Here is a 13,271-nt window from a genome sequence, read left to right as displayed (position 1 = left end):
TTTCATCAATTCTCATTATAGCCCTTTCATCATTAAAAAGATATATAGTTTTTTATAGCTAGCTGTCACTTTTCGATAGTGTAACACAGCGTGCCCTTCTGAATTTCCTCAGAACTTGGTGGGAAGGGGGAGTGGAGTAATTGGTGTGTGTGCGTTCTAAAAACGTACGAGGAGAGGGAAAAGAAGATAAATATTAAAGAATATTGAGAAAAACAAAGTCAGCGTTAGCATGAGTTTCAATATCAAATATTTTCATCTGCATGCTTTTTATAGTAACAACAAAGCAAATAAAAAGAAAACAAAACATGCAGAATAAGATACATAAGACACTTCAAACAAGAAATTGTATCAAGGATGATGAAGGTGCAAGTGACAGAAGCCTAGAACAGCTGGTTTTAGCTGTGTTCCATTAGACACTCCTACCCCCGCACTTTCTTTTTTCTCTCTGTTGATTTTATTCACGGCTTTTGTTTGTTTGTTTTTTAAACGCATCCCAGTTTGCACTAGACTCAGCAGTGCCTAGCATGGTCTGTTATTAATAGATTTTGTTATAGATTAGGAGCCAGATTTCTAAACTCTTAGCACTTAATTTCATGCAAACATGAACGTGCCATCTTATTCAAGCAAACAGCCACACAGGCACAAATAATTATTTCTGTACACAAGCAACCAGCTGTAGATTTGGTGGTCTTCTTGTTCTTTCTATGTGCGACTCCCTCACATTGCTTTAGATGTAAAGTGCTCAGTATCTGCTAGACACACAAAATTCTTAAACTTGCGTATGGTATAACATAACTGCACTAATTTGGGAAGCCACAGGACCTGCGCTTTGGATGCTCATGGTGTATTCTTTATCTTGCAGTACGCATAACTTCATTGTTGAACAGCTGGCAATACAGAGATTTTCTTTGGATGGTTTCTTCCCACTGGTTCCATCGCTAAGTTTGTGCAATGCACTGTAAATAATTAAGTAGATACCAGCTAATATGAGGCAGATTGCTGATGGTCATAGAGCTGTGAGCTTCAGCTGGGCCCTACGCTACAAAAAGATGGGCTAAAGCAGGTCTTAGGACTGAAGTCCATCTTGGGATAGGAAGTTTTAAGTGTAGCAATTAGGACAGAAAAAAACAACACAACAAGGAAGGAGGAAAGACAAACATCTGTGCCTGTAGAAGGGAATTTAGACCACTTCCAACTCTCCTCAGCCTGTTTAATTTCTACGTTCAGGGCCTAGCATGCTCTCCTGTTTAAAGAAAAGGGTTTGGAGTGAGAAAGGCTCATTGTTTTTTTCTCAGCTTTACACTGTCGCACACATATGCAGAATGGAACGAGGCTCTAGAAAAACTACAGGGAGATAGAACGGTAGAGAAATGTATGTGCACAGAGAAATCAGAAGTCACACTGGCAAAGCTGTGAACACCAATGTAGTGCCGCGTTACACAAGGTTCCAATGCTTTGTTAAATTTGTCTGAATCTTGCCAAGTTGTAGCACGTAAAGTTGGAAGAATGTTCTGACTAGAATGGTGTTTATTGCAAGTTTTAAATAAACAGAAAGGAAGTCAAGCATCAAGTAGACTCAGAGGACTGAATCTGTTTAGAGGGAAATATTTGCAATGGCTCATCACCTCACAGGCTGGACTAACACTAAATCCATAGAATAGAACAGTAATGTCAGGGGCTTTGTACAAGCTTCAGTCTAAACAATTCAAAGACATAATTCTGGCTGACTATACCTCTTCTGGACTTCAAGGAATAAGTGTCAATTCCACCATTCTAAATATTTTTGAAATACCTTATTTTAAGAATACATCAAGCTCACCATAACATGCTGAAATTGTGCTTAAACCTATCCTTAATTTTACTCCACTTCTCAAATCCTATCCAGGAAACAGCTGCCTTTGTAGAGCCATTTGGCAACAAAAAGGTTCAATGACACTGCCAAACCATCCACGCAGGCCAAGTCTAAAGCCATTTCTGAGATGCCCAGTCTAGGTTCTTGGCTCTCCTTTTCTTCTGTACCCACGCATTTTCATTCCACATCCTTTTACCTCTTTAAAGCCAAGAGGAAGCATAGCTACAAGTTCCAGTGCTGGAATCAATTGAAATCCAAGATATCTGGGCCATAACCACAAAAAGAAATTAAACCAGTGTGTGCAACTCCATCCAAACGTAGCAGTAAGAGTGATGAAAGAAAATTTAGGGCATCTCATTGCAAAGCTACATCTCAAATCAGAGGAGTAGCCAACATCTGTGTGTCAAGCTCAGCTGTTCCTGTATACCTGGGTACTGTATCCTTCCTAAAAGGCATGAAGGGGAACAGAAAAGATTTTTATTTTTTCTCAGTTCACCTGCTCCTTAGAAAATCTGTCATGCTGGACTAAAAAGCAGGAATCACAGTGATTCATCTCAAAATGAAAAATAGCTTAGAGTTTGAATTGTTTTCATGCATGTTTTTCCTGTACGATCAATGCATGAGCTTTATATCTTCTGCACTACTCCACTGAAAGCTGGTCTTAAATTTAAGATTTTGAAATGTTTCTTTATTCTTCCTTTTCCTTCAAGACCATCTATTCATGTATATGAGTTTTATTCTGTAACTATCATGTCTAAGAAAAACTTAAAAGCAAAACTGAGGTGCAAATCTAATCTTAAAATTTACAGCATGAAAATGCAAATACATGACTTCTGGTAGAGTCTTGAGAGTCTGCAACACATCTGCCCATACATTGCATAAAAGAAGAAATGCTACAAGAATTGTTTTGAATAGGCATTCTTCCAAGCCTTACTTCATTTATTAAAAACTCCAATTTTAAGCATTTCTCTCAGGGCCACTTGTCCCTTTTAACAGTATCACAATTTAAATGTGTTTAGTGGACTCATATTCCTCTTTTAGAGTCTACTCCAGTAACGCTTGTTCTGTTTTATCATACAAACAGTTCCTACTACGCACCAAATCATCTTCAACTCGCCACAACGCAGAGTGCTTCACTTGTTCTGTAATTTATAGGTCTGATCACTTCAAGTTTGCTTTCAGGCCTCTCCTAGATTCATGGGCTGCGTACTTCCCTCAGTACATCACTCCTGTTCTGTCCGTCATTGTGCTGGGTCCATGTTCAGAAACATTGACTAGAGAATTGATCTTTTGACCTGTAACTCGCTGAACGGCCTCGCTCCCTTCTATTGAACAGATCTGCAGCTAGCTGCTCTTTGAGGTCAGCTGATTCTGATCTTCTAACCATTTCTAAACATCATTTGGAGGTCACAGAGTGACAGGACCTTTACTTTATTTGTTTCTCTGCCTTGCCACACAAGGTAAGGGATAGCAATATGGATTTCACATGTTATTTCAAAAAGGGGACTATGATATTTATTGGCAGTGGTGTAAATTCACTAGGTTAATTTATAGAAGAGACAGTGTAACAACAGAAAGTTTAATACAGAAGAGTGATATTTTCTGGAACTGAAGGACATCGGTGGCAAATTTGCATATAGGACACGTGAACAGACACTAAATAAACAGAAGCAAAGTCAGGCTAAAGGTACATATGCTTTTTTGAACAGATTTCTGTCTCTTCACCAAAACAGAGAAATCTGAGTTGTATTTCCATTCTTTTTTATATGTAAAAAGAGATTTATGGGTTCCATTTAAAAACTAGTATTTCTGTAATTGACAGCACACTTCAAATTTGTTTTCTCTTAAAATGCTAAATCCTACAGAGCAAGAATCCCCCCAGCATAAGATCCATAACAAAACTCACCAGATGAATTGTTAGCTCAGACAGCTTTATTATCCTAACTTCCCCAGGAGCCAGAGGTCTCCCAGCTTACATTCTCTTCCTGAGTTGGAGTTTGCCATTGGCTAGATGCTCCAACTCCCTAAATATGAAACTAGCTTGACCACTTTACCTCCCAGATCCATTGTTTTAACCAACCAGACCAAGGCTATCTAGCTATCTACCATTTTAACAGAAAGAGGTTGGATAAAAAACATGCTTCACAAGCATTTTGTAGCAGTAATAGCCCTTGCGGTTTTCTCTGAAGTCTCTAAGGTTGATACAAGATTCTCAAATACAGCATCTCTGACAACAGTTTGGAAGATATGGGTCAGGTTATTCCACATTGTTGTCATATTTAGTCAGTGGTAGTGCTCCACAGAACTTCCTAAATACTGTTCTGGTAAATACGTAACAGCCTCAGCTTACCAGCATGTTATAAAGACAGCTTGATTTGTAGAAGAGACTGTCACAACATCATGAAGCCTTACAATAGGAACAGGACAAAATTTGGAATAGGATAAAGTGACTTTCATATAGGAATTACAGCCAAATCATTGGCACGTGCACATGGCTAAGACCTAACAAATGCAGAATCACGTGTGCAAGTATACACACCCTTCAAATGCCCACGTCTGCACGAGGATATTGTCTAGGACTGCACCTACCTACAGAGCAGAGAGCCCAGGTAAAGAACACTTACTGAAGTACGGGGCAGACAGTACGTCAGCCAACAAGTTCAGGGGCAGGTTTATTGAATTACATTACATCATCTAACTTGAAATTTTTAGCCGTGATGTTGGTGAGATTACTCTTTCTCCTGCCCCACAGAGCATACATGTTTGAAGATACACGGCAAACCGACTGGTTTTTATTTGTCCAAAACCTGTCCCCATTAAGCCATCTGTGTAAGCTCAATTCAGCACACATTACCTTAAAAATACATTTATAAATAATCATCACACACACACACACATTGCACTTGCAAGCTCTGTTAACATGATTCTGGGCTGGTATGGTCTAGTTATCATGGCTTCAGTGAAACCAGCAGACTGGTGGCCACTTGCAGAATTTTGGGTGCCTGTAACTAGGGAGTTTATTTCCACTCAACCTCACTTTATTTAATAATATCTAAACAGCTCTCAGTTTTCTTAGGCTAATAGAAATGCAAGTTTAATGCATATCTTACTAATGAAAGCAAATATGAGAAATCTTTTCCTCTTAACTATTCTAAATAGGAATGTGATTTTCCTCTTAACTATTCTAAATAGGAATGTGATTTTATTTATTTTGTTTTACAGAACCATTTCAGTGGAAAACGCATTTTACCATAACAAAATTCTGAACAAAAAATCTCACAGTAACTTACCATTTTTACACTTTGCACTAGAAGATACTTAAGCTGGAATATCTATTAATATTTTCTGTATTTATTAAGTTACATTTCCACCATAAAATTCTGTCCAGTAATTCAAAATTACTTTAATCAGTCAATGAATTTACTACTCATGAAAACTAAATACTAGTATGCAATCTTCATGCAGACAATGTGAGAAACAAATCAGAACATCACCCCACAACCTAGCTAACTCAAAAGCAGCTGATCAAAGTCAGCTATGTCTTAAAATTTTATGATTACTATCAATGGACACTTCCAAAATGATTTCAATGTGAAAAACAGCAACATATCTTGTTGTCATAAAAACACACAATAGCCAAGACAAAAAAAAAAAATAGTCATTTGAGTTATGTTAATGGAATTGGTAGCAGATCGTTTTGCCTCTAAATAGCCTTCTTCTTGGATACAGCAGGCTGGTAAACATCATAAACTGAGATTATGTACTGGCTGCTACCACTGTCTAAAAAGACAACAGTTTTAAACAGTTGTGATAGTTCTTAAACTATGTATTTTAGAAAGCTGGAAAGTTAATTTTGAATCAACCACTTAACTTGAAACTTGTAGGAAAGTAGATAAAGTTTAACGGTTCGACCTTTAATGGCAGTGAGCTGTTTTGTAATATGTTTCTTCATCACTGTGATAGAAAAAAAAATAAAAAAGAAAAGGGAGGAGTATTGCTTACAGCTAATTACATTTAAGTGAAATTAGAGTTTTCCCCTTATGAAAAAGACATACTTAAAATGTAGTAAGAAAAAAAAAAACAGACGTGGTTCAACCATACAGAGTATGACAAGATCAAAAGGTTTGTTTCACAATGTTTTACTGAAATGCTTCTATTTCAAGCCTAGCTTTAGGGTATTAGACAGCAGCAACCTTAATGCTACTCACCTGCCATATCCACTACAACAAGCAGGACATAACAGTTAGTGGTATGGAATCACAATTCATGACAATATTAGAAAGCTAGAACATCCTAAGAATGATAATACAAGGGCCACATCCTTAAACTCTAATACTATACTTACACTAGCATAATCTAGAACAGGAATTAGGTCCTCTAACTTACCCTGTTGATTAATTTACCTGTCCCTTACTACTACCCCAGTTAACAGAGCCCTAAAAGAAGCGGCAGAATTTTATCCTTTCTCAAAGAAGGCTCCACAGAGACACTATTAGATTTGTCATGAGAGGATGTGAATATTCATGCCCAAACCTCTCTTTTTTTAATACACGAATTGTTAACACAGAATACATGTAACAAACTATTAAACACTTAGAAACACATTCATGTAACAGTGTAGATAAGTAAACATGCTTACCTCATGTGGATTGGTGTAGCCCAAAAGCAGATTTGCTGCTTTAATGTCACCATGAACATACTCATTTTCATGTATATATTCCAGAGTATCCAGCTAGGAAGGATTTAAAACAGAAAAAGAAAGCAAGCATCATCATCATCTCCACTTCTTCACCCTTAACCCTACCACCAAATATTTCTCACTTATGCAGTGAGCTCAAGGGCTACACAAACTGAGTTAATGTTTGTTTTGAGTTAGAGCACAAGGACTGCCCACTCTTTCCACAAAGTCTGTTCCCACCATGCACACACAGCTGACAGCAAATCTCAAATAGTCATACTTTGCCATGAGTATCGCCATCTAACTACCATGAGTCCCAGCATCTAAGGTCACAAAGCCAAACAAGCACTTTATAAACATAGGAGGAACTGCTAAGAACACCAAGCTCTTCAGAAGAGCACACAATCAGCCCTGATGGTTTGTAATGTATTTGATCCTGTCAATTATTACATGGCCCACATTTCACATCATTACCCCCTTCTCATTATCATCTTTCTTCAGCTCTGTGCTGAGGTACTACAACAGTTCTGTTACTGGAAATAAACAACAACACGTGCACCTGTCAGCTCAAACAAAGGACAATCCTGGCTGCTGGAGAACACAAAGAGTGTTACAAGTTAGTCAGTGATGTGACTACAAAAGCCCTTAACTTTCTTTTATTATTATTTTTAGGTTAGAAGCAAACATCAGAGGTCTCTAGTCTAAAATGCTGCTTCAAGCAGGGATAATATAAATTAGATCAGGTTGTACAAGAGACTAAACAGTCAAGTTTTAAAAGTCTCCAAGGATGGACATTCCACAACCTCTGGGATGCCTGTTCCAGTGCTAAGCCATTCTATCTGCAAAAACTTTTCCTTCATATTCAGTCAGAAATCCCCTTCTTGCAATTTATGACTATTGCCCCTGTCCCCATTTGCTGTGCACCTCTCTTCAGTAATAGCAGTCCTTCACAACACGTTATAATGCAAATGAAAACATATATAATTTTCTGTTAGAATGTGCCAATCTACACATCTGTAAACAAAACCGGTATTTGCAGACTAGCCTAATCTCGGCCTGTACTACCTGTGCGTTCAGCAAACACTCAAGTTTTTGCATTCTGGCATGCAATTGTGAACTTTGACAAATATGGATGTCTAATACAATACCTTTTAAACACTGGAAAAAAATCAATACATGTTAAAGCCTGAGAATGGGCTTACAAATCTCAGTCTAGACACACATTTTGAAGTGTATGGTCTATGTTTTAACTGATTAGAAAAAGTTGGGTTTGAGCCTACCAACTTCCAGTTTGCAGAGGGTCTCAATTTTGCACTTAATGTTCATTTCATAAAGGATGAAAAACACAAAAATGCACAGCACTTGCATGTGTTTAATTCTAAATTGAAAAGCTAACTAAATGAACTTTATCATTGAAGAATGATGATTTCATTAGTTGAATTCACAAACTGTGAGACAGCAATTTTCTCTCTGTATACATACCATTCGTGCTCCAAGTTGCAGAACAGTCTCCTTCTTAAATCTACTTCCACAGTCTTTAAAGATGCTTTGAAGGTCTTCCCCCAGTCTCTCCATGACCATGAATCTATAGCTATCCAGAAATACACAAGAGGGAGCAAACTTTAAAGACAAGGCTACAGGTTTATGTCAGACTGAAAGGAGGTAGCTCCATTTTGTTGAGAAGGGATCTTCAGTCAATTTCAGGCTTAATTACAATTCATCTTGTTACCTTTTTCCCTTGTACTCAGTCAAGCCTGATCCCCAGAACACTGGAATTCCTAAACATCTTATTTTTTTGATATTCATCCATTTTCTTACTGCAATAATAATAAAGAAAATATAATATTGGGTTAGCTAGAGAATTCCAGGATTTAGTCTATTTTTTAGCTACCAAGCCAAGACTTTGAACAAAACAATAAAACAAGTGTAACTTATTTGGCAGTTACTGTACCAAACAAAGGATTGTAGATTTACACTAAAGTTCTCTACATTCTCCAGAACAAGAAGCATTTTTTGTTCTAGTAATTTGACATTTTGTTCCATTTGAAGGCAGATACAAAGTTATCAGTAGCTGACGAAATAATGCCTTTGGAAGCTCCACTTTATTTCATGCAGAGTACTTCAAGCTATCTCAAGTGCTTATGTCTACCAGCCATCTAAGTCATCTGAAGTCTTTATGACAGTTCCCAGAATTAAATCACGTCCATGCTAAATTGTCTGCAGATCAAGTGCCTTGATTACTACTAAATCCTGTGATGATTACACACGTTCTTAATTTTGTACACAAGCATAGTTACTAGCAGAAGTATAGTCACAAATCAGTCTGTGTAGTACCTCTGTTTTAAGGCTGACCTCTCTCTGTAGTCCATACATTGCTGTGCGCTTTGAAGTGTGCACCTAACAAATCTGTCATACTTCGGATCAGAAACAACAAGGATGACATCCAAATAAAGAAAATTACAGCAAACTAAAGCTATTACAGCACCAGCTGGAAGCAGTTCAATGTATGTGCAGTGAGTTGGTTATCAAGCTCTAAAGCATTAGTTCTTCTCAGAAGAAATTAAACCTAAATTAGCCCTTAAATCTACCTGAGTCAGAATTCAGTGGTTTTTATTCTGTTGATATATTACTTACTATGCTCTTGTTTTGCAGCCCTCTGGTAAAATTTCAGTTCAGAAAACAAGGGCCCATTTTCAAGATACTCCTATTGAGAAATAAACAAATTTAGCATTATAAAGTACTAGATACTTGTTTTAGAGAAACAACAGTTCCTAAACAAAAGCATAAGATAAATTCGATAAATTCAAAGAGGATTAAATCCCACTTTTTTCCAACGTCCCTTATACCATACCACCTGAAATACAATTTTTCTAAGTAGATAAGAGAAAAAGTTGTTTAGCAATGCACTTTCATACAACACAGATTCTTTCAGGAATTATTAAAGATGCTATTTTCCAGAAATTCTATAGATCAGACATGTTTAAGTTCATAGTCTGATTTTCCTTATGTAAATATTCAGGGCAGAAATCAAGGAAAGGAAAAAATCAAGTCAAGGAAACACTGTGAGTCATGGAAGTACCAAGCATATCCCCTAGCAGGGAAAGTATATCAAGATGTTAAAAAAAGCCACAAGCATGCAAAATATACTCAATACTGAAAATAAGGATAGATAATTAAGAGAAAGCACTGCATACAAGTTAACAACTTAGGAATAAGATCTCCACATTACCACTTTAATTACATGCACTGCATCATCTTCTACAGGAACGTGAGTATGAGGGGAAGCTGCAAAATGAGAAAGAGATGGATCAAGCTGTATGCAACAAAATATAATTGCAAAGAGGAAGCTAACATTGCATAAGGTGATCAGTAAAATATAGGACACACAACATTTTCTCTGAATTCCAGCTTTTAAAAGTCAAAGACTTGCCGAGTTAAAAAACAAACCCAACACCACAGAAGTTGTGATCAACAAGTAGAGCAGCAATTTTAACCCACACTTTCAGAACTCTCCCTCCACGGTAATTAAGGAGTAAGCAGGATGTCCCCATTGCACGTTGGCACCACAATGAGGTATTCCATTATAATAGACTATGTTTAAGTCATTCCAGTCAATTGGATAACCTCTGTATTTGGCTCCCGTCAATCCAGTGTCGTGACAAAGACACCACTTAAAAGTTATGACCTACATTATGCCTCTAGACAGGATTGCCAGCTTTCTTTTATTACAAATTAATTTGGCCCCAGAACCTTGATTTCTATTCTGACATTATTTAGACATTGGCCTAAGTTAGGGATAGCAGAGCCATCACCTGCCTAAAAGGGGAGATGAGGGATTGTGCCTCTTGGTGCAAGTAGAAATTTCAAAACAATAATTGACCACATGTGCCAATTACAGCCCAGGAGACAGAACCTCTCTGCACAGACAATGCGATTCTATTTTCTTCTGACCCTGAGAGAACTATCAGTTCTCTCTGATACTACTGAGGCTACATGGAGCTATGCTGGGATTAAAATTTAATGAGACTAAATCATCTTTTAGAATCATCACTGAGAGAAAAACTAAAAAGAATACAGTTCCTAGGAAATAAGTGTCTCTTTTAAACTTCTTGTAATGATCAAATACCAACAACAGTCCAGGTGTGAAACACTTCAACTATCAGCACACACAAAAATGGACTACTTTTATCCGCATAATAAAAATCAAGTAAACTTGGATCTAATCAAACCATCCAAGCTTACATTTTTTGATGGTCAGGGCATAAATATATATATATTTACAACGAACAGACTCCAGCTGCCATCTTCCTTCACTTCCACTCAGTCTCTGGGTTCAGTGTGGCAGCACAGACACTTGTAACTGTGTGCCTTTAAGCTTAACACCCTGATGTCACTGTTTTTGTGCTAATTGTGCATTAAGATAAAATGAAGATATTCCAAAACAGGAGCTCTGGAAGGTGTGAACTATCCACAGACTCAGGTGAGTAACAGTCACATTCAGAACACAATTCAAAACTACTCTTCCAAGCAGGAAGGAAATTTTGATAAACTTACTTCTTACCTTTGCCTTGTACTGAAAGGCGAATTAAGGCAAAGGTGCTTTGGTCTTTATCTTTTTTATGTTACATGTAGATTGTGTGTTAATAGCTGCAGACATTAGTCTGAAAGAACACATCCCATGTGTTTTCACTGTACTCAATAATGTCACATTACCCAAACAGAATGAGATGTGCTCTCTTACTGACACAGAGCAGAAAAGAACCTGTGTATAAGAAAATGTATTTTAATACCAAATTACTTAACAGAGGCTTGATAGGTACAGAGAAGTATCAAATTTAAATGTATTTCAGAGATTCTGATCTAACTTCCCTGCAGACATCTTGACATTTTATAAAGAGAGGCCTCATTCATGTAATCTGGAACAGACAGTAACAGCTGTCAGGGTAATGAAGAAGAGCAATTAACGGGAGGTAGCCCAGCAAAAGGGCCTAACCCCCATGGTTCTTACACTATAACCATGTGGATGCTTTTTGGAGTAATATTGAAAGAATATCCTGAAGAAAAATAAAACCAAACCTAACTGCAAAATGTTACAATGTGAAACGAAAGAGAAATCAGACAAAGCTCAACAAGATACAGGAACAGATGCTCCAGAAAATGAAATCATGACTTTCAAATAGGCAAAAGGAGAAGTGGTATTACCATTTTTACTGCACATGCATGAAGCAAGGCATTAAACACACAATGGATAGTACTCTACACTTCTTATAAAGCTCAATCGTATACATACGGATAAGCAGAAGTTGCATTCATACCTTTTGTTGCATCATTTTAATTGACCCTTCCTACAACAGGCAGCAACAGTTTAACCACGGCTCAGATATAAGACAGACTATTTTTGTCCATAAATATACATAATGCTTTTTTAAAAATGGTCTCATTACTATGTATAGTTACTTAACAGACTGGAAAGGCTCCCAAGGTTTAACAAACAGTCTGATTACATACCTCATAGACCACCACCACATACTCTCCTGCGAGTTTAGCTCATAGTTAATTACTGTATACTCGTAATTAGCCATGTGCTAGCCTCGTTCTGTGTGGTAGCACATGGCTATTTATAATATTACAATCAGTTAAGTGCTAGACTGCAGGACAGTAAGCAGAGACCCTGCAGGAGAGCAATGCTGATGCGCAGGAAGTCTCTGATGGCGTACAAGTACACACACAGTACCAGGAGCACTACATGGTGAGATTATGTTTGCAAACGGGATCTTAAAATAGCTTAACAAATGTGAGAGTTCCCAGTTTTCAGTTTGTGTTGCTTTTATCAACTAGAGATGCACAGTTTCCTTACATTTGGGGGAAGAGGTGTTAATGTATACACACAATCAAAACCATTGTCTGTGTAATCGCTAGCTGGGAAGACTGGTGCAAGGTGAATCTGTGGCCATTTCCACCTTGTGCCAAGAAAAGTCTAATAAAACATTTGCGAAGGGCACAGCTTTATTTTCCCTTCCTCTCCTTCACCCCACAATCAGAGCTACCATGCCACTGAAAAGTACAGAAATTTCAAATGCTCTCTGAAATAATGGCAAAGATGCCACGCTGCCTTATTTCCAACTGTTGTGCCTACACAATAACCTACCTCGCGTTAACCCATGTCCAGAATTCCCTAGTTTCATCCAGACACAGCAGTTATGGTCTTATCATCCTCTTTTATCGTGAATCTCATCCGTTTTGTTGCCGGGTGCCACAACCTTAATTAACGGAGCTTTATAAATGTTAATATGACATGGTAACAAAAGAGCGTTTCTGGATGAACTGCCATTTCCTACAACCACTCCGCACAATCGCATGCAGTCTGACAAAGAAACGTGCCAATTCTATTTGCCAGTTCAAACGTGCTTGTTGTAGTTTTAGCAGTTAATTTGTGGCAGTCACATTTGGAGTATGGTGAAATATTTTCAATGGCTCTCACAGAACCAGTTTTGTTGACAAAGTTTACACAGTGGAAAAGAAAACAGCATTGATTTGGCAGTTTGAAAAAACATTCCTGCTCCTGTCCACAGCTGCTGTCTTTGCCACTGCCGGGTATTTTGAGGATGTATTTGTTTTGGAAACATGAACAAAATTATTTTCAGCAGTTCTTGGGTTGCTAGCATTTCGTTTTCGCCTTGTTTCACTGGGTAACTAATCCTGAGAGTGATATTGTCAGCTTAGTTTTTGCAGAAATTAAAC

At 37.6% G+C, this 13,271-nt stretch overlaps 1 protein-coding gene across 3 annotated transcripts in view; it reads right to left on the bottom strand.

Moving 5' to 3' along the window:
- The window catches only part of VRK2 (VRK serine/threonine kinase 2), a 46,757-nt gene that overhangs the window by 26,555 nt on the left and 6,931 nt on the right, over nucleotides 1–13,271 (bottom strand). For all 3 annotated transcript variants that reach the window (XM_035321594.1, XM_035321595.1, XM_035321596.1), the window contains exons 2-6: nucleotides 9,760–9,815; nucleotides 9,165–9,234; nucleotides 8,260–8,347; nucleotides 8,013–8,121; nucleotides 6,492–6,584 (exon numbers count right to left, since the gene is read on the bottom strand). In XM_035321594.1, the coding sequence (XP_035177485.1) occupies nucleotides 6,492–6,584; nucleotides 8,013–8,121; nucleotides 8,260–8,347; nucleotides 9,165–9,234; nucleotides 9,760–9,815 (416 nt within the window). The remainder of the gene's footprint in view (nucleotides 1–6,491; nucleotides 6,585–8,012; nucleotides 8,122–8,259; nucleotides 8,348–9,164; nucleotides 9,235–9,759; nucleotides 9,816–13,271) is intronic.

Source organism: Oxyura jamaicensis, chromosome 3 (genome assembly GCF_011077185.1).
Source record: "Oxyura jamaicensis isolate SHBP4307 breed ruddy duck chromosome 3, BPBGC_Ojam_1.0, whole genome shotgun sequence".
Classification (NCBI taxonomy): Eukaryota; Metazoa; Chordata; class Aves; order Anseriformes; family Anatidae; genus Oxyura; species Oxyura jamaicensis.
This window is presented reverse-complemented; position numbering and strand designations above follow the sequence as displayed.